Source organism: Schistocerca nitens, chromosome 5 (genome assembly GCF_023898315.1).
Source record: "Schistocerca nitens isolate TAMUIC-IGC-003100 chromosome 5, iqSchNite1.1, whole genome shotgun sequence".
Taxonomy (NCBI): domain Eukaryota; kingdom Metazoa; phylum Arthropoda; class Insecta; order Orthoptera; family Acrididae; genus Schistocerca; species Schistocerca nitens.
In genome coordinates this window covers 686,237,108-686,260,567 of record NC_064618.1, presented here as the reverse complement: position 1 = coordinate 686,260,567, position 23,460 = coordinate 686,237,108, and the positions used below count along the sequence as shown (strand labels likewise).

The following is a 23,460-nucleotide window of genomic DNA, read 5'->3' as shown; positions in this document are numbered from 1 at the left end:
GCCATCTTATGTATCAATTACAGTAGCAGTATGGTCAGAAGACGACTGTTGCTGATTGCATTGGATTGCAGTCAAGACTTCAAATATGTAGTAAATAATACACTGTCATGAGAAGAAGTAGAGTCACAGACAGGCTCAACAAGAAGACTGCTGTACATTTGACATTTCAGCCAAAAGGCCTTCTTCTAAAGTAGAAAAACACGCATTACTGCAATCACAAAACACACACACTCTCTCTCTCTCTCTCTCTCTCTCTCTCTCTCTCTCTCTCTCTCACTTTGTGGCCAGATGTTTCTGTTACTATTCCAGGTAACGTTCAGCACATGATCATGTGATCACACACCCAGAATAATTTTATTGATGTGTGTAATGCTGCAGTGAGGCCTTTATGTATATAATGTTACTCAAGATCATAAAATCATACCAAATTCTATGGCTACTTTTCAATGCTAAGCTAACATGGATGCCTCACATTTATCATCTTAAACAGAAGGCCAAGAAATAACTTGCCCTACACTGCCTCAAAATCACTTCCTGGGGGTGGTGATAGCTATGTCCTTCTTAGACTGCTATCACATTATCCTGCTTTGGACTAGGGAAGCCTGGTTTATGAATAAGTGCTATGTCTTTTTAATCCATTTCATCATTGTGAGGTTACACTTGCAATCAATGCCTTTCAGAGGGCCCTCTTGACAGGAATGAGGATTCTCCTCTTATCTATTTCACGATTCTAACTATTAACCATAAAGTTTATTACAGTCAATGCCTACTTAGTGGCTATTCTGATTTTGACTGATTAGCCTTTATCAATAGCAGCATAAAAAATGAAGCTGCATGTTTTATATTTTAATAACTACACAACAGTTGCTATACAACAGTTGTATAGCACATGCTGGATGCTGGCAAAATTTTGCTGTCACAGTGCAAATGAACATAGATTGTGTAAAAGTGCGTGAAGTGATATAGCAACTGGCCATCAGAATGGAAGCAGACAGATGGACACTAATGAAGAAAGCCATTCGTACTGTCACAAGCCAGCACCCAACATTATGCTAGAAATAATGATGTAACTTCAGAAACCACCTGAAGATGAACCTGAAAAGGTTCGAAAACCAGTTCATGAAATAATAAATAATTAGTCAAGAAAGTGACTGGTAGCAGTTTTGTATATTTACATTCAATTAAGTCATGGGTTGTAAAATATCCACAATGGATAAGCTTAACCCATCAATATATATTCTGAAACATGTTTTCCAGTTTATTAAAATATGCTCCACTAATGAAGAGACACAATAACTTTAATAGAGTGCAAGCTTTTACTGCTACAAGCCAAAATCAGAAAGTAGCCAACTCATTTTAATTAATCTTCAAGCAGTGAGCTGATCCGTATTCATCAATTTCCCTGTGATAACATGCATATCATGCTACTTATCTTTCATGTGCTGTGCCCACCTCTCCCACTGCCTTTTGACCTTTCCTCTTCCAGGCTCACTGAGCAGGATCTCCAGATGTCAAAGATGTAATATACTGGGCTCACATTTGGGCAAACAGCAGTTCAAATCCCTGTCCAGTTATCCATGTTTTTGTGATTTTGCTAAATTGTTGAAGGTGAGGGCTGAGATGGCACTTTAAAAGTAGCATAGCTGGTTTCCTTCCTCTAAGAAATCTTGTACTCTGTTGGCAATGGGATCTTAAACTTTTCTTTCTTTTTTTCTGCCTTGCTTTCCTATGTCTTCTCTGTGCGCATGTGCTTGTGATTGTAGGCGGGAGGGGGAAGCGATGGTGTGTGGGCATCACATGTAGCAAACGTTGTTGTGTGGCCTTTCAGTGCCCTCCACTGAAGAAGCTTATAATCACAAAATTTGTGGGCTAGCAATTTATATATCTCTTCAAAAAATGGACAAGTGCAAGTAGCACATCTGCTCTGAGGGTTCTGTATGAACTTAATTATGTATACAAATAATAACAATAATGATTTGTGTTGCTAAGTGGCCTGGTGCTAGTGTTTCTATTGGATGCTGCTTCAGCGATGTGTGTGCCCCTAACCAGCCCCCGTTACCCAAACGGAGAAAGGGGACCTACAGTTTAACGTGGAATAAAACCACATGCTTTTTCTGGTGACTCACCTCATTATTGAGAGGTGAAGGCTAGGTTAAAATGAAGACTGAAAAATCCATTGTCCAAACAAGATTTGACTGTGCTACATTTGAGTTTCCATGCATGCTCATTGCCATACCACCATCAGGTCTATCACTTACATAGATAATTCATCTAAAGGTTTTGAACAGTGAAGTTGTGTGTATCTAAATATGTGACAGGTATGGCGGTATATTTTGATTTCACTGACGTAGAAGCTTAAATTATCTACACTGCTGAGGGACCAGTGACCTTAGTGTTTGACGTAAATTTCAATTGGATACTTCTGCCCACTCCTGAGGAGGCGGGCTTGACAGACGGACAAATAACAAAGGGGTGCTGTGAGGTTCCCTTAGACAACATAGTGATGATAATGGATATCCAACATATCTCGCTAGGTACCCATCTGAACAGTTACCTGTCATGTGGTTCAGTCTAAGATTTGAAATCAGTCTAAAGGGAAAAAATAATCCTGAATGACAAAGATAGGCAACTTGATTAGCAGTATACATTTTAATTATATTAGCCTTTGTGCTGAGATGCAAATTACATATTTTTCTATTTTAGTTATCTAGTTCCAAGTCTACCAGATATGTCTGAAGGTACTGTATTTTGTGTCATAATAATGTGGTGAGTTACTAGGAATTCTTGGTATACTAAACACAATACTTAAAACATAAACTTTTTGACTCAGACAGAAAAGCTTCCTAATACCAACACCATTGCCAGAAAAGCAACTGATGTATTTAATGTGCTGCAGATAATGTATTGGCAAGAAGAAATGTGTATTTCCCAATAATAATAATAATAATAATAATAATAATGATAATGATAATGATAATAATCCAAATAGAGGTGTTTTGCAGGATATGCTTCCTGCAACCACCCTAGAAGGAAAACAAAGACAGAGGATGAGATGGTCAGATGAAGTTAATCGACACCTCATGTTCTGTTATTACCAAGCAACAAACCTAGGAACCAACACAACTGAATACAGATCACAAGTATACACAACATTTATTACCAGATACCCAGAATTAAAATTTTTAACAGAACGACGACTAGCTGATCAGATCCGTGTAATAATCAAAAATAACAGGATACCCCAGTCAGAATTAGAAAATATCAAACAAGAAGTACAACAAATACTGGAACAAAATAATGTGCAATTAGAAGAAGAAGAAAATACAGTAATGGACTCAAACATCCCAGAGCAAACAAACAAAGAACAACACGCACCAATTAAACAATCAGAGGAAAACGAAATCTTAAGACAGCCACCAGAACAAGCACAAATAGAACACGAAGTGACACAGATGCTAGATATAGAAGAAAAATTTCAGCTAACATATATAGAATACAAAGACACAAATACAGACATAAGACCATTCTTGCATAGACCACCAAATAACCCACAAGTCGAAACAACAATAAAAACTATCAACACAATCATACACAACAAAATAAATGAAAACACAACTATGGAAGAGTTACAACTACTGGTTTATATAGGAGCACTCACTACACTAAACATACACACTAGACAGAGATCAGAACCAACCAACACACAGAAGAAACCCACAAAACCAGCATGGCAACACAGGCTACAGATCAGAATAGAAAAACTGAGAAAAGACATCGGACAGCTAACACAATTTATAAGAAATGAAATCTCGGAAAAAAAACGAAAAAGGTTAGGTAAAATCTCACAACAAGAAGCGACAGAGCAATTAGACGAAAAGAAGCAGAAATTACAAGCATTAGCCAAACGACTCAGAAGATACAAAAAAAGTGAAAATAGAAGGAAACAAAACCAAACATTCAACACAAACCAAAAGAAATTTTACCAGACAATAGATAACACACACATTAAAATAAACAATCCACCAAACATAACAGACATGGAACACTTCTGGAGCAACATATGGTCAAACCCGGTACAACATAACAGGCATGCACGGTGGATACAAACAGAAACAGACACATACAAGATAATACCACAAATGCCTGAAGTGATAATTTTGCAACATGAAGTCACCCAAGCAATTAATTCTACTCACAATTGGAAAGCCCCTGGAAATGATAAAATAGCAAATTTCTGGTTAAAGAAATTCACCTCAACACATTCACATCTAACTAAATTATTTAACAGTTACATTGCAGACCCATACACATTCCCTGATACACTTACACATGGAATAACTTATCTGAAACCTAAAGATCAAGCAGACACAGCGAACCCAGCTAAATATCGCCCCATAACATGCCTACCAACAATATACAAAATATTAACTTCAGTCATTAAACAGAAATAAATGACACATACAACACAGAACAAAATTATAAATGAAGAACAAAAAGGCTGTTGCAAAGGAGCATGAGGATGTAAAGAGCAATTGATAATAGATGCAGAGGTGACATATCAAGCTAAAACTAAACAAAGGTCGCTACACTATGCATACATTGATTACCAAAAAGCTTTTGATAGTGTACCCCACTCATGGTTACTACAAATATTGGAAATATACAAAGTAGATCCTAAATTAATACAGTTCCTAAACATAGTAATGAAAAATTGGAAAACCACACTTAATATCCAAACAAATTCAAATAATATCACATCACAGCCAATACAGATTAAGCGTGGAATATACCAAGGAGACTCATTAAGTCCTTTCTGGTTCTGCCTTGCTCTGAACCTACTATCCAACATGCTAAATAACACAAATTATGGATACAATATTACTGGAACATACCCACACAAAATCACACATTTGCTATACATGGATGATCAAAAACTACTGGCAGCAACAAATCAACAACTCAACCAATTACTAAAGATAACAGAAGTATTCAGCAATGATATAAGTATGGCTTTTGGAACAGACAAATGTAAGAAAAATAGCATAGTCAAGGGAAAACACACTAAACAAGGAGATTACATATTGGATAACCACAGCAACTGCATAGAAGCGATGGAAAAAACACATGCCTATAAATATCTAGGATACAGACAAAAAATAGGAATAGATAATACAAATATTAAAGAAGAACTAAAAGAAAAATATAGACAAAGACTAACAAAAATACTGAAAACAGAATTGACAGCAAGAAACAAGACAAAAGCTATAAATACTTATGCCATACCAATATTGACCTACTCATTTGGAGTAGTGAAATGGAGTAACACAGACCTAGAAGCACTCGATACACTTACACGATCACAATGCCACAAATATAGAATACATCACATACATTCAGCAACAGAAAGATTCACATTAAGCAGAAAGGAAGGAGGAAGGGGATTTATCGACATAAAAACCTACATTATGGACAGGTAGACAATTTAAGAAAATTCTTTCTAGAACGCGCAGAAACTAGCAAAATACACAAGGCAATCACTCATATAAATACATCGGCTACACCACTGCAATTTCATAACCACTTCTACAACCCTTTAGATCACATAACATCAACAGATACGAAGAAAGTAAATTGGAAAAACAAAACACTACATGGCAAGCACCCGTATCATCTAACACAGCCACACATCGATAAAGACGCATCCAACACATGGCTAAGAAAAGGCAATATATACAGTGAGACAGAAGGATTCATGATTGCAATACAGGATCAAACAATAAACACCAGGTATTACAGCAAGCATATTAATAAAGATCCCAATACCACAACAGATAAATGCAGACTTTGCAAACAACAAATAGAAACAGTAGATCACATCACAAGCGGATGTACAATACTAGCAAATACAGAATACCCCAGAAGACATGACAATGTCGCAAAAATAATACATCAACAGCTTGCCTTACAACATAAACTTTTAAAACAACAAGTTCCTACATACAAGTATGCACCACAAAATGTACTGGAGAATGATGAATACAAATTATACTGGAACAGAACCATTATAACAGATAAAACAACGCCACATAACAAACCTGACATCATACTCACCAATAAAAAGAAGAAATTAACACAACTAATCGAAATATCCATACCCAATACAACAAATATACAAAAGAAAACAGGAGAAAAAATTGAAAAATACATCCAACTGGCTGAGGAAGTCAAAGACATGTGGCATCAGGATAAAGTTGACATCATACCAATTGTACTATCAACTACAGGAGTCATACCACACAATATCCACCAGAACATCAATGCAATACAGCTACATCCAAACATATATATACAACTACAGAAATCCGTAATTATTGATACATGTTCAATTACCCGAAAGTTCCTAAATGCAATATAACACATACCGTACAGTTAATAGGAAGTGACGCTTGATCAAGGTCCGCGTCACTTTCCATTCTTAACCAGACTTAACGTCTGAGAAAGTAAAGAAATAATAATAATAATAATTTGTGAAAGAAAAACGCTCAGCCTGGAAGTTATCGTGGAATAACGAAATAGACTGTGGCAGCAGGACTTTCTAACTTTTGACAAGTCAGATGTATGATTTTGAAGGAATGACATTTCCAGCACATAGACTGTAATGGGGATAAAACACAAATGAGAGAAGACTGATGCTCATGAATGAGCCTCCAGGCAAAATTCCATTTATGGAAATGAACAAGAAAAAGTGGGTTGGGGGAGGGGATGGGGAGATTTTGCATACAGGCGGAGATAAACAGCTTACTCGGAGAATAACCAAGGGAATGCTGCTTTGCTAATTCCCTGCTGTCCCTCTCTCTCATTTGTTCTCTTTCTATCGGTCGCCTTGTTACAATATTCTCTGTCTACCTTAAACCGTAAAATTGTGATGTAATATGGTAAAGTGTTAATCATTATTTTGTAATATTTTTTACAGATAAACTCCCATTCTCAGTCAGAGTCTTGCTCGAGTCTGCAGTAAGAAATTGTGACAACTTTCAAGTGAAAGAAAAAGATGTGGAAACCATTCTGGCATGGCAAGACAATCAGTCCATGGAAGGTGGCGTTGAAATTGCTTTCAAACCTGCCAGAGTAATACTCCAGGTAATATAAAGGTTTTATTGTGAGAGTTGTCATTTACAAAGTTTATTCTATTTGGAAATAAAATATGCATTTGAACCATTGGCTGTATGTACTCGCAGTAAATTTAATTTAATTCATCAGATTGTATGGGACCATGTGAGCTGAAGTTGCCTCATCATGAAATAATTCATTAATGATTTACAGAAAGCTAATTACAAAATCTAAGAACCAGAACAGAATATCTCTCTCTCTCTCTCTCTCTCTCTCTCTCTCTCTCTCTCTCTCTCTCTCTGCCTCCCCCCGCCTCCCCCCCCCCCTCTCTCTCTCTCTCTCTCTCTCTCTCTCTCTCTCTCTCTCTCTCTCCTCCCCCTCCCCCTCCCCAACTCTGCCAATGCATTGCCCTTTTATACCTTATGTACGTGATACTTGTGCCACCTTTGTGTGTGCATATTGCTGTCCTATGACTTTCATCACATCGTTGTATTGTTTATGCTGCATGTGCAGCCACGTGGCATCTTGTTTGGCATTTTAGTATGTTTTTCTTTCATATTTTGTCTAGATTATCTAAAATGTGCAATTGGTGTTCATGCTTCTGATTCCTAGAAATAATGATAGAAATGGGAATCATTTATTTCATATTTGAGAGTTTACTAATATGCTTGCATAATAACGATAATGACACATGTAAATTACACTACTCATTTCTACTGTTGGTATTTTAATTTTTAATTTTCTTATCTTAAATACAATTTTATTGTTATAGAATGTTTATTCATAGTACACTATATTGTGTTAACACTCTTATATAAGTCTTACTCTTAGGATGTAGTAATATAAAGACGCACTAGTGTTTTCCAAAGTTTGTGACAATGTACTTAAGGAATTATGCTGGTTTCAATTACATGACAACAGGGTAACAATATGAGTCCTCTCTAACACATCTTGTCTCAATTATGTTATAAATTTATATTTTTAGGTTTTTATTTTCTGGCAGCTTTTTTTCTGCAGTAAATGGCTTGTGGTATACTTTCTGGATGTAAAATTTTAATGTTAGATTTGTCTCAAACTTTTGTAGATAAACTTAATATTTGCAAGTAAATAAATTTCTTCATAATAAGAACTCTTTAAAAACATTTCTTTCGAATAATTTTGAATTAATGTATACTCATTTTCTCATTACTGATAATTTCTGTCCTTAATCAGCATCAATACAATGTACTGGGAACTGTTCCCTTAGACAGATGAATACTGGTACTTTCGTTACATTACATTACTTAACATTACATTATAGAGTTAGTTTACTGTGAGCAGATATTATTTTATTTTTAATTTATACAAAAACATATTAAATTGATCTTGACTTTGTAATTGCCTTCTTCTCATCATTGTCACCAACTGAGTCTCTGTAGGTTGCTGGATTAGCGAAACATTTCTAGCATTTGGAAAAATATGGTCATTCCTTCCCATTTTTTATAGTGGTCATTGAAGAGTCCCACAACTATAGACCTCTATCACTGATGTCAGTCCATTGCAAAACTTAGAACACATCTTTCTTGAAAGTGAACATCTCCTGTGTATAAATAAATGTGCATTTCACAAACAATGATCATATTAAACCCCGCTCGCTCTGTTCAACCGTGAGACCCAGAAGGCAGTAAATACAAGCACCAAGTTTGATACCTTGTTCCTTGACTTCTAGCATTCATTAAATTTCCGCATTATCCCCTATAATGAATGTAATATGAGTGCACAGAATATCCGACAAGTTTTTTTGATTGGATTGAAGTGTTTCTAGCAAAAGAATCCATCAAGTTATTCTTAATGGAGAGAAATCTTCAAATGTAAACTAACTTCCAGGATGCTCAGAGAGAGAGAGAGAGAGAGAGAGAGAGAGAGAGAGAGAGAACTATAGGGTTGCCCATCCCTGAGTTGGAAATCCCTACAAATGCGTGAGCTGTAATAATGACATTATAAATTTGGTCATCTCCAATTAAAGATCCTGGTTGACCACTGGTTGTTAGGAAGAAGGCCAAGGAACCTATGTAGCCTTGCCAGATGCAATAAGAGGATTAAATATTGCTTCATTTATTTCCCTGAATATATTCCGTTGCTGTATCTTCTTTGGAGGCTGGTGGCTTAGCAGGTTGGTGAGGAGTCTGCTAAACCCAGTTGCTGGCTAAGGCTGCCATATCTCAATGCATCAGCCTTGTGCTCAGGCTGTTGACTTCTAGTAAGTGGGTTACCGCCCGTGATGTGGAAGGCATGCCCCGTCAGAAGCTCTGCACGAGGGTGGCAGTGACCACAGTCTGTGTGTGTTGTTCCACACGCCGTTCTGGGCATACACTGTCAGTGTTATCCCCTCAGATGCACCATAGTGTTGGATACTGTGAGGTCATCTTGAATGCTGATCCTGGCCTGCAGGTTCATTAGGCCATTTGACCCGAACAGTGCTGGAGTTTCAAGCAGTTTGTGCCACAGGCTGGGACGATGTGGTAGGCCCATGGACTAAGCATATGTGGCAGTTGATACAGGAGCCTGGCTTCTATCATCAGTGGCTATGGATTGGTGGTACTCTCCTAAGATGGCAGGAGTAAGACTGGTACTGGAACAATCTCTCAAACAAGATGTTACAATACAGTAATCAGATAATTGAGTGGGAACACCATTGATCCTACAGATAGACTGATTCTAGGTTAGTGGGGTGTTGGGTAGAGACTTTGCTGTATGAAGTCATTTTATGTGACTGAATTGCTCTTATTCATTATGAGTCGTCAGTAGTCTTCAGTTTTTCTGTAGTGGCTTAATGAATTTGTCTGTGTCGTAACTGCTTTGTCAAACCTGTGATGGGTGGTGTTGTATCCTACTTAGTATTTCTTGCATAATGTTAAGAGGTGTAATGGCGGCAGATTGGTCTGCACTTACTCTTTTGCTGAGCTCGCTAGTACTCACCCACAGAAATGTTGATGTTGCAGTCTTTGTGACAGACTAATTATGTCGAAATGTTTATGCCTAGCAGCTGGATCATATTGATACTTCTGTGTGCAGGAGCAATGCTGTGCTTTAGAGCCTTAGAAGAATGTTCTCTTCAGTTTCCTTACTACCATGGTGAAAGACACCCCTCCACTATAATAAAATTCATCAAAAATTTCACTATTTCATTGTCGTCTAATTAATTATCTTACATATATCTAAAAACAAAGATGATGTGACTTACCAAATGAAAGTGCTGGCAGATCGACAGACACACAAACATACACACAAAAGTCAAGCTTTCGCAACAAACTGTTGCCTCATCAGGAAAGAGGGAAGGAGAGGGAAAGACGAAAGGATGTGGGTTTTAAGGGAGAGGGTAAGGAGTCATTCCAATCCCGGGAGCGGAAAGACTTACCTTAGGGGGAAAAAAAGGACAGGTATACACTCGCGCGCGCACACACACATCCATCCACACATATACACATATATACGTCTGCTTGTGTCTGCATATGTGCAGATGGATATGTGTGTGTGCGCGTGCGAGTGTATACCTGTCTTTTTTTCCCAATAAGGTAAGTCTTTCCGCTCCCGGGATTGGAATGACTCCCTTACCCTCTCCCTTAAAACCCACAGCCTTTCGTCTTTACCTCTCCTTCCCTCTTTCCTGATGAGGCAACAGTTTGTTGCGAAAGCTTGAATTTTGTGTGTATGTTTGTGTTTGTTTGTGTGTCTGTCGACCTGCCAGCACTTTCATTTGGTAAGTCACATCATCTTTGTTTTTAGATATATTTTTCCTACGTGGAATGTTTCCCTCTATTATAATTATCTTACATATTTACATTTACTCCCAATCTGTAGGTCCTTCAATCACAATGGACAGCTTACCTTAGTTTAATATAATCTTCATAGTTCAATTTGTTATACATTTTGTCCCTTCGGCACTCTTACTTGCTATTACGAATCAGTTCCATGAGAATCTCATGAACAGTTGCTTCTTTTGCACAAGTGATTTGTCATATATAAACGTGAACTGCCTCAAATAAATGCTGGTGGTTTTCTGATAACGCTAGTGTTACACTGATCATAATGATAGTCCGTTGACATTTCTCTTGATATGCTGTAGCATTTGATCTACTGAAATTTGTCCTTTCTCTGAAATTCATCTGCTATTTGTAGCAAAGTGGGATGCAAGGTACTGTTCAGGAAGGTTAGGTTTTAAATGGGTAACACAGTTGAAGGTTTTTCCGGCCAATGCAAGATCGCTAGATTCTCTGCAATTATCTTGGTACCTGTATTTGTAGCAGGAAGGTGAATCTGGGTTATGGTTGTGTCATATTTGGTCACATTAACCGAAAACCCACTCTGTATTAACTCTAGTTTTGTCATACCAGTAAATATTTTATTATTGTAACAATTTAGTACTACTGTGTTTGGTGAGAACATAGAATACATCCATTGATTGCCAAGCGACTGACTGTGTGGTTCTGGCATTGATACTATCTTCTTGCACTCTGGTGCGTCCATATTTCCTAGGAATAACTGAATTCCACATGCTCACTTGTTGGAACATAGTACCAGAGCTTTACAAATAATGACTAACTTCTTGACACAATTGCTAAAATCTCTTACTGACATAACAACTTGTGTATCCCATTGTTCCAAAATGCGTAACACTTCACTGGTTTGAAGCTGAACCCACTTACTGATTAGCTTCCATTTGACTGGATACAGATGGATTGTAAACCATTGGTGATGAGATTTTAAACATACTACTGAAAATTACATGTTGATGTTTACTCTAGACCGATCCGAATAAAGCTCAATTGTACAAGGTGTAAAACTTTCCTTCCACCGTTTGCCAATAGGAGCGACAAGGTTCAGTAGCAGACGAAAGAAACAGATTGCAGATGTCAGGCAGTTAGCTTGGACCTCGGCCAACATAATCTCATTCAAACATTAGTTGATTTGTGTCTGCATCATAAAGTGGTTCTTGATTGAAAATGTCAATTTACAAGCCTAATTCTCGTCATTTGTGGGAGGTGTTACTGGTTTGTTTCAATGTGAAGAAAACAGCAGCTGAGTCTCTTCGAATGCTGTCAAGTATGTATGGTAAGGACACTAATAGTGAAAGAACATGTCAGTGGTTTCAGTGCTTCAAGAAAGGTGATTTTTACGTTGTAGTCCGGCATAGTGGTGGAAGAGTTGAAGATTAAGAATTGGAGACATTGCTGAGTGAAGACTCACATCAAACTCGAAAAATTGGTACGATTAGTGGGAGTTACACAGTAAGCCATTTCAAAACATCTCAAGGCTATGGGCATGATTCAGAAAGAAGGAACTTGAGTCCCGCATGAGCTGAAACCAAGAGACGTTGAATGGCATTTGTGTGTTTGTGAACAGTTGCTTCAGAGGCAAAAACAGAAGGGATTTCTGCATCACATTGTGACTGGAAACTAAAAATGGGTTCATTACAATAACCCTAAACACAAAAAGTCGTGGGTATATCCAGGCCATGCTTCCACGTCGATGGCCAAACCGAATATTCAGAGTATTCACGGCTCCAAGATCATGCTCTGCAGTTTGTGGGGCCAACTCGGCGTCGTGTACTATGAGGTGTTAAAACCAAGTGAAACAATCACAGGTGATCATTATCGAATGCAATTAATGCTTTTGAGTAGAGCATTAAAAGAAAAGTGGCCACAATACAGCGAGAGGCACGATAGTGATTTTGCAACACGACCCCACGTGGCAAAAGAGGTCAGAATGTACTTGGAAACATTAAAATGGGAAGTCCTACCCCACCTGTCGTATTTTCCAGATATTGCTCCCTCTATCACCTGTTTAGATCAATGGCGTATGGCCTGGCTGACGAACACTTCTGATCTCATGAAGTAGTCACAAATTGGATCGATTTGTGGATCACTTCAAAAGATGAGCAACTTTTTCGATGTGGGATTTGTACACTGCCCGAAAGATGGGAGAAAGTAGTGGCCAGTGATGGAAAATACTTCGAATTATACATGTGTAACCTGTTTGTTTCATTAAAGCCTCAAATGTTGGGGAAAAAACGGCAGAAGCTAAGTTGTACACCTTGAAGAAGCACCAAAGAACAGTGCTATATTACGTTTAACCATAGGTACAACATGTCATAACCTTTTCAGAAATTACTTTTGTATTCGCTGTAGTCCTAATAGAAACAGCTGTGGTGGTGTACTTGGATGTCCATGAGTGGCATGTTGACTTGCTTATAATACTCTTTCTGCTTCTACTCTGGCATTTTCAAAGCCATTAACAAGTGCCCATTGCTATCTGGCTACTACTAGTCTCTAATCTAGTGTACTCAAATGATTTTGGATCTCTTTCAGATCTGTATAAAGTGCATAGTTTTTGTTATGTTCAACAGTCCCTGTGTTGTATGACAACTCAGTTGTTTGTGTATTTGTGACCATTTCCTGTGATACCCCTATTGCACTATTTAAATTTGTGATGTCCTCATTATCTGCTGTCCACAATATCCTTTCTAACAGTTTTCCACCAGCATCTAGCCAACCCGTCTTCTTTCACACTGATGTTTCTGGAATTGTCCTTGTCAGTTACTGTAAATGAGCCCTAAGTTTTTTGTAGGAAAACTACAGCTCCTGACTTTCTTACCTCCCAAATATGAGGGTGAGTCAAATGAAAACATTAAATTTGTATTAACAAATAGATTTTTGTGCCGTTATCCTGTAAGTTGGTAAGTGTGATACAAACAGCGTGCAGAATGGCCTGTAGGTGGCAGCATAGTGCAGATGCACACATACCATCGTAGTATCAGTATAAAGATGGCCGCCCCACTTGTGACTTGCACCAGGGAAGAACAGTGTTCTGGTATTCGGTTTTTGTGTAGTGAAGGTGCGAAACCTATTGAAATTCATCGACGAATGAAGGTTCAGTACGGTGAGGTATGTTTGTCGCAGCAGCAAGTCCACGAATGGAGTAGGAAGTCGCAAATGGTGTGACTTCAGTGGAAGATGCTCCTCATCCAGGTCAGGCGCAACGAGTTGTGACTCCACAGAACATTGCAGCAGTTGAAGCCATAGTGAAGCAAAACTGCCGAGTGACACTGAGTGACATTGCAGCATGTTTACAGGTTAGTCAAGGGTCAGCAGCACACCACATTGTGCATGATATGTTCCAGTTTCACAAAAAGTGTCTGCAAGATGGGTGCCACGACAGCTGACTCCTGAAATGAGAGAATGATGTGTTGATGCTTGTGAAGAACATCTTTGGCTTCCTTCCAAGAATCGTTACTGGGGACAAAACCTGGGTTCACTTCCGCCAACCGGAAACGAAGAGAGCGATCAAGGAATGGTGCCATTCCTCATCACCAAAACCAAAGAAGTTTCGAACAGAACCACCAGCAGGGAAGGTTATGCTGACTCACTCTTGGGATGAAAAAGGCGTCATTTTGGAGCATTTCATGCCTAGAGGGACCACTGTCACCAGTGCATCATACACAGATCTCCTAAAAAATCATCTGTGGCCTGCAATCAAATCAGTGACGTGGATTGCTGTCAGCAGGTGTCCTTTTGCAACATGTCAATGCAAGGCCCCACACTGCGCACACAACAGTTGCAACAATCACAGACCTGCATTTTAAGTGTCTTCCTCATCCACCTTACTCACCAGACCTTGCCGCAAGTGACTTCCATATGTTTGGACCACTCAGACGCAGTGGGAGGAAAGAAGTTCCATTCTGATGAAGAGGTACACCACGCGGTGCATGAGTGGTTGCGCGGATTACCTAATAAATTTTTTTCTAAAGGAATTGCACTTTATAAGTGCTGGAGGACTTGCATTGAGCGTGGGGGAGATTATGTTGAAAAGTGATACAGCTTTGTACCACTTCTGCACAATAAATAATATTTAAAAAATATTTAATGTTTTTTTTATTTGACTCCCCCTTGTATTAAATGGGGTTTTAGCGACCACTTAAGACTTTTGAGGACCATGGCTGGTTGCCATAAGAATAAGATTCTAGTTTCCAATGGCTGGATCTTAATTGCATGTGCTTCACATGCATGTAATCTTTTGTTTGTGCATGCTTGGTTACCATGGGCCACTAGCCTTTGCTGCATCGCTTCCTTTCCATGCTGCAGGCTTATACTTTCACTAACCCTTTCCCCCTCCCCTCTGCCTCGTCATTGGATGGTTTTCTTGGTGCCAACGCTGCTTGGGCTTCGCGTTTCCACTTCCAACATATTCTACAACTTTTCATTAAATAAACACGTGGTCCCTGTTGTTGGGTTTGACCTGCCACAAATTTTCAAAATTATTTAGAAGTGCAGATCATGCAGGGAAAGTCACCCAGTGCAGCGTGGGCTCCACCTTTGTGCGTATCCATCTGTGCACCCTGTCCTTTATACAGAAGTACTCCCAAAACCCACCACTGTTCATGACTGGGGGATGGGGATTCTGAGCAACGGATTACTGATGAGGCAGCTGTTGCTAAGGTTGGGTGGCACCTATGGGGAGAACCCCATTTCAGAATGGGTGGCAGCATAGCGGATCAGTTGCAAATGAAGTGTATGAAGTAATCTCCCACTGGTGGCCACAAAGCCCCAGCAGTCTCTACGAAAGGGCAGTCCTCTTATTGGTGCAGAGATGTGACACTAAAATGTTCCCTTCCCTGGCTACACCGTGGGAGGAATGTAGGACTAAATGGCAAGCAGAGCAGTAATCCTCACAATACTTGGTTTGTACAAGGAATAGTAGTGATTCCTTCTTAGCTACAGAGCTCTTGTTCTTTGTGGAGAACTTATAAGACAAGTTGAGGGAAATGACACCCTTCTCTGAAATGAAAAGTGGCTCAGTTTTGATCAAAATGGCATCCCCTGCCCAATTACGGGCACTGCTCACTTGTAACAAGCTGGGTGACATACCAGTGACTGCCACATCTTATAAGTCTAAATTTAGTCCAGGGCATCATTTTCCAAGGAGACCGGCTCTTACAATCTGACAATGATTTACACAAAAGCTGGAGCGACTGGGTGTAGACTTTGTTGTGTACATAGGGCGCCGAAGGACAATAGGGTTGCTACTGATGCCTTCATCTTGGCTTTCGAGGGTGATCTATTGCTTGAAGAGGTCAAGGTGATGGTATACGATGTGATGTGAAACTGTATGTCTCCCCCTCCCCCCACCCTTCCCTCTCCCACATGCAGCACTTAAAGTGTTTGAAATTTGGGAACATGTCTTAGCTTTGCAGTGCTTGCCCCACCTTTAGTGATTGTGGATGAGCACTCCATGTGAACCCTCCCTGTGCACCTCCCCCCATCTATGTCAACTGTGGAAAGTACCATTCTTCCTGTTCATCAGAATGCACTGTTTTGCAGAAAGAAAAGAAAATACAAAAATACAAGACTCTGGTTAAACTTGGTTAGCAAGAGGCCAAGAAAAAGTATGAGCACTTCCACCCAGCACATCAGACAATGTCATGTGCTACAGCTACAATGACCCCACCCCATTGGGCGACAGTACTCCCACCCGTTGCACCACGTACAGTGGCCTTCAGGGTGGCTCAACCATGTCTGCCCCATGACGGGTGGGGACTCTCCTCTTGCTGCTTCACCCACACCTGCTTTCAGATCAATGGCTTCCCACCCACTAGAGACATTGATCCCCACGTCCCATTCAGACACAAACCACCTTCCTCCGGCTTATCTCATCAGGAAGGGATCTCTCAGGCAATTTTTTCCAAAATTTCTGCTGGTCTGTAACTAGGCACCAGCCAGTGGCTTAAGGAGCCACACGCTGATGGTCAGAGGGCTTCACAATCATCATCTTTACCTGAAACTAATTCAGAGAAACCCTCACAATTATTGAATTACTCTTAGGAGAGGGAGGACAAGAAAACGTCCTCCAAGGAGGAGTACATTCTGATGGGCCACCTTGCCACCATATCCCACCTGTTCCACTCCTGTGGCGGAGATGGAGATTCCAACAGCACCTGACACAACGGTATGCACCACACACAGGAGTGTGGAATATGTATCTATTGATGCCATAACCCCTCAATCAGTGGCAGCAGATGACCCTAAGGCATAACCTGCCCCCCATGGTCCATTCATGGCCTCACTGTACATCAACAACTTCATTCTCTAGTGGAATTGTAGTGTTTACCACCACCTGGCTGAGCTATGACATCTATTAAGCACTGCCTCCTGCCTCCTGCATTGACCTTCAGGAGACTTGGTTTCCAGCAACACAGACCCCAGCCTTTCATAGATACCGGGGGATATTATAAGAATTGTGCTGTCTTTAACAGTGTGTCGGGACGAGTTTTCACATCCTGTAGTGAAATTGTGCCCCTTAAAACACTTTTTGAGGCTGTGCCTGTTGAAACAAGGGCATTTCAGGATATTACCATCTGCAATGTTTACCTCCTTCCTGCAGTGTCCCAGAACATGCTGTTCAACCACCTTTCCTAATCTTGGGTGATTTCAATGCCCATAACCCTTTGTTGGGTGGAACCATGGTCACTGGCTGTGGTAAGGACATACAAAATTTACTGGCACAACTTGACCTGTGCGTCTTGAATACTGATACTCCACACAATCGAGCATGGTGCATGGAACCTTCTTGGCCATTGACCTTTCCATTAGCAGCTCATGTCTTCTCCCATCCATCTACTGGAGGGTAGGGTCCATGATGACCACTTCCTGATCTTCCTGTCCCTCTCTGTGTTGCTCCCCTGGATGCCTGTACAGATGGGCTCTCAGCAGTGTTGACTGGGATGCTTTCACCTCTGCTGTCTACCTTTGCTCCCCGTCACATGCAGATATCGATGAGACAGTCCAGAAGACAACTACAGTCATTCTTTTGGCAGCTAATTTAGCGATCCTCTGTTTCTGAGGCCCACCCTGATGGAAGACAGTATCTTGGTGGTCGTTGGATATCAGAGGCCATTAGAGATCATAGGTGGGCTCTCCAATGCCATAAGTAGCACTCATCGATGGAGTACCTCATTGCCCTTAAGTGGTTCCATGCCCTGATTCCACCATGTAATAAAAAGATGGAAGCAAGACTGCTGGATCAGAAAGGTTTGGTTCATCCCAAGGCCATCTGCCACCAATTTTTCTCATCCTTGGCACAGCCCAAGGTTTAGAAATAGTCTACATTGATGACTTGATGGTTGCTGGTCATGTAAGCTTTGATTATACTCACGTGGGACATACTGAACTGCTCTCCTTGCTGGATGGCTGTGGTGTTTTCACTGCGGAGTTGGTAGCCATCTCAGGGTCCTTTCTCATCTGCAGCGACTCCTTGAGAAGTTTGCAAGGTCTTGACCAGTGGTATTACACCATCAAGTTTTAGGTGCCTGAAATATGGAATGGCTCACTTTGACTGCACCAAACAATGGGTGTTCAAGGAAAATACAAATATGCGGAGGTCCTCCAAGCAGGTCTCTCACAAGGAATCTACCGTCCTTTGCTGGCTCTGCATCAGCCCTACTTAGCTGATTCATGGTCATCTCCTACATAGCGAGGACCCACCCAGCTGGTGTTGTGGCTCCAATTTGACAGTGATCCCCATTTTGCTGGACTGCCCCAACCTAGCTGCCCTACGACAGACCTTTACATCTCAATGACTCGCTATCCCAGGTGTTAGGAGACAGTGCCCCAGTGGCTGACTTAATTTTATGTTCTGTTCATGAAGCAGGCCTTCACCACTCTCTTTAAGGGAGTGCCACTTAACCTTATCAGCCCATTGAGGGTTTGGCAGAACACACTGTTATCACCTCTACTCAGATTGGGCTGCAGTTGGCTTTGTGGTCCAGCCCAGTCCTGAACCCCACCTGTTCTTTCACTCTTCTTCCCCCCTCTTCTCACACAGTCTGTTAAGTTGTTCATCTCTCTCTGTGCTTCTCTTGTCCTGTCCATGTTGCTAGACTTTCCCAGGCAGTCTCAGACCAGAGTACTTCTGGTAAGTGGCAGGGGCTCTGGAATGTATTGTCCTCTCATTGCACTCTGCTTTCAGGGTCTTCCGGCTGCTCCCTGGATGGGGCACCTTGCTTGCCTTTCTTCCTCTGTCTCCCTTTCTTCTTTTTGTCCCTTACCTGAGCTTTGCTGACATTGTTAGACCTTGGGGTTTTCTTCCCCTGGGTTTTGCACAGTAGGCTGTCTTTGATCTATGGTCATGTAGACTCTGTTCGAGGGCAAAGGGACTGATGACCAACTAGTTCAGCTCCTTTAACAAACCAACTGGCCAATATGTGTATAAAACACTATGTCCATAATAATATGTTCTGTCATCATCTTTGACACCGCCTCGGAGAAAGGGATTACCATGAATCACCTCCCTCCTTGGCATGAAGGCATATTTCATTGAACATTACACATTCTACAGCAGACTATGTTAAATAACATTAACATAGGTAAACCATTATAAAATTAAATTCACAGGTTTCAGTAAATTTGACACTTGGTTGCATTAGAAGAGTTTATTAATTTGTTACTGGTTTGGTCACTGACAATCATCCAGCACCAGAATCAACGTTAGAAAACCGAAATGTTAACAAAACCTAAATGCAAAAATTGATAGACATGGAATACAAAAACATAACTTATGACAAATTGGCTACTGCATATCACATGTCAGTCATGTTGAACTGCATTAACTGTAAGTTTCATGAGTAATAATAAAGAACAACAACCTTCTTCGTGTGCACACAAGAAACTGGCCACATGTAATGAGGACATAGCATGAGTAGCCAAAGCGTCTGTAGCCTCAAAGACAGCTCCAAGGAGATGTCCAGTCCATATGAATCATGACATATAAAGATAATTTTAAGATAAAAAACAACCATAATTATAACCATTACAGAGTACAGTCGTAAGTGAAAAATGTACGAAAACCACAAGCATCAGTTATAAAAAACAATGTTTTTTTTTCTATGAAAGTAAAATAACCTAAGACAAACATCTTTGGAACACAATTAAAACAAGAGCACCAAATTCTGGTACAATATATAATTGTGTCGCACATCCTTACAGACAGGGACACGGGAAAAAATAATTTTGATTAAGGTTCCCAGTATATTACTGAAAAAGCTACATCATGAAAACAAGAAAAAACTACCAGGGCTAAACAGTATGAGGGTCACAGTGTTAAGATGATGAGAAACATGAAAGACATAAATGAATTTGACGTAGTGCACAGGGACGTACTGTGCTGTATGAATTGTATCTACTTGACACTGTAGTGAGACATGGCTTTCCTTCCACCTTTTAAAACAATTTCAGAGTGATTACATACTTCATATGCTATGTCACATGAAATGCAGATAAGTCCACTGATTATAAAGTATCAAGTGACCACATTTTTCACTGTGAGTTCTCCTAATTAATTGGTGTAGGTTTCTCAATTAGAAATATCAAACTAACTGTGAGGACTAAAGACAAGCTATGATGTGAAACTATAATATGCAAAGGAATTAAATCTTTTAAGCAAAATTGCTTGGTAAACACACAGAAATAATGGTGTGGTTGGCACTCTTTCCCTTCGTCTCCCTCTTCGTCCCTCTCCTCGTGGATTACCCACAATATCCGATTATATGAGATCAATATGGAACATCAGATAAATAACTATTGAGCTTATAAAAGTTATTAAAAACCAAGGAAGAACAGGGTCATCAGCTTTAGGCAATTAAATATTGTATTGAATGGGACATTGTATGAACAAAACTAGATAACTGAAAAACATAAAATCAAAAAATATAAAAACAATTTTCAACCATTACAACTAGTCAACACTCCTAAATTACTAATTGCAGCAGAGACCAAGAGAACTCAACTCCAATTGCCTAAACCTGAGGACCCTGATTATTCCTTGTTTTTTGAATAACTTTTATAAGCTCATTAGTTATGTCTGGTGTTTCATATTGCTCTCAAACATTTGGATACTGAGTATCGATACCTCTGCAGAAATGGATTCTGTATAACTCCTGTTTGACTATAAGTTAGCTGTGTATGCTACATTATATCAGCCCAACATGTGGACATGAAACTATGCTTTTACTGACAGGTCTTCTGCATACTATCTTTAAAGTACCCTTTATCAAGTCATTGAGTTGTAGCACTGTGTACCATGTACTGTTTAATCCTGATTAGTTTTCTCTTATTTCCATGATGATATAGCTTCCCAGTATGATACTGGGAACCATAATCAAAATTATTTGTTCCTTGTCACTGTCTGTGTTGATGTGGTACAGTGAATTATACATTGTATGTAGAATTTGGCTGTCTTGTCTTAATTATGTTTCAGAGATTTTTGTCATTGGTCACTTTATTTACATTATTGTCATGTAATGGTTACTAAACAGATAGCAAAACTGGACATCATCTTGGGGTTGTCTTTGATGCTACAAGTGGTTGGCTACTCATGCTGTATCCTGACTACATGTAGCCACCCCGCTCCCCCTGCGGGTCCGGGTGTTAGAAATAGGCCAGAGGTATTCCTGCCTGTCGTAAGAGGTGACTAAAAGGAGTGTCTCACTTTTCGGCCCTATGAGTTTAGGTTCCATTCTATGGTTTGACCTGTCACTTTCAAAATTCTACAGAAGTGTGACTGTTGTTGGATCCCATTTTTGTCATGTGTGATCAGCCATAGTACAATATGACCTTTCCGACTCTTTTGTGTAGTCTATAAATTCTTGATAAATTACTAATTTTATGCTTTATTTACAACAGTAAATCTAATGTTTACAACAAGCTCTTACAGAAGTTTTTTGTTGTGCATGATTATAACGTTGGTAGATATAGTGCTGTTACGTGAGGATACTCGGCATTGAGGCATACAATTGTTGAGTTGGTATATGTTGTAAGCCCCAATGATTGACCCTCTCTGAGCTACCAGATGAGTTAATTTGAATGTGGAATGGCTGCTTATGTCAAACAACACAAATTATCTCCGTCCTGCAGAATCTTGAGAAAAGAACTGTTTATACCAAATACTCCTAATTGATGTATTTACTTCTGAATGCAAATTATTATAAGTGATGTACAGGAAAATGAAGTGCTTTATTTAGAAACGCATATTTTCAATAATTTGTAGTCAACCATACAAAGTTTGACTACCTATAAAGCACAGTTTAACTAGTGCATTTGAGTAGTGAGACATTTCTGATCATTTCCACTGCTTAGTAGACTTATTGATGAATATATTAACAGTATCTCACATTGGAGTGCTATGCAGTATCTCTTCTGCACATGTACTGCACTACAGGGCAATCAATATAAGAAAGTGCTATTTTTTTGGCTGTGCCTGGGAATTATTATTTTACTGTGTATATGATGTGTCGGCAGAAGTGCCAACACCGTGTTGTTTGAGGAAGCCGAAATGCACGCTATAAGCTCACGCAGGATGGCGTGAGGTCTGAAACAGGATACTTAATGAATGCTATAAAGAAAAGTACGTAGCTGCTGGAATACTTAACTTTAATCCACAATTGGTGGACATTGGTCTTGTTACTGTACATGCTTCATTAGATACATAGCAAAGAATAAATGGCGCCTTGCTAGGTCGTAGCAATTGACTGAGCTGAAGGCTATGCTAACTATTGTCTCGGCTAATGAGAGCGTAATTCTCAGTGAAACTTTCCTAGCAACGTCGGCTGTACAATAGGGGCGAGTGCTAGTAAGTCTCTCTAGACCTGCCGTGTGGCGGCGCTCGGTCTGCAATTACTGACAGTGGCGACACGCGGGTCCGACATGTACTAATGGACCGCGGCCGATCTAAAAGCTACCACCTAGCAAGTGTGGTGTCTGGCGGTGACACCACAGTATACATTGTGTTTACACTAGGTAGTAAGTTTTGAATCAATTTGTAAATAAAATGTCAGTACAATGAACAATCAATACACAGAAGGTAATTACTGATGTCCATGAATGTCTTCGTAGCATATTAACAACAAATAATTGATCAGTAGGTAGAGTCTTTATTGGAGAATAGAAAGGAGCACCGTTTTTCCATCTTATGAGGAAGGCAACTTATTTAGAATAAGTAAGTTGGTTTAAAAGCCAAGCAACATGCCAAGGATTGTCAGAGTACCTGTAAAGAATCTGTCTTATACCAGTTACCATATTCAAACTAAAGAATCTACTTACACCAATGGGTATATCAGTAGAATAAAAGCTTAAGAAATGTCAGAGGAGAAGGTGCAAAATGATGTGCCATTAGGTACAGTTGGCACAGTTTTTCAATTAAATCTATGCCAAACGTACTTTACAATGACTTGCTCATGCTAAAGGACTGGACCTTAAAACGTTAGTAGGGTCTCTCTCTCTCTCTCTCTCTCTCTCTCTCTCTCTCTCTCTCTCACACACACAC

The 23,460-nt window shown here is 39.8% G+C and overlaps 1 protein-coding gene across 1 annotated transcript in view; it reads left to right on the top strand.

Moving 5' to 3' along the window:
• Window positions 1–23,460, top strand: part of LOC126260962 (cytoplasmic aconitate hydratase-like) — a 322,737-nt gene that overhangs the window by 59,233 nt on the left and 240,044 nt on the right. Inside the window, exon 3 of the mRNA XM_049958487.1 lies at window positions 6,974–7,140. Coding sequence (XP_049814444.1) covers window positions 6,974–7,140 — 167 coding nt within the window. The remainder of the gene's footprint in view (window positions 1–6,973; window positions 7,141–23,460) is intronic.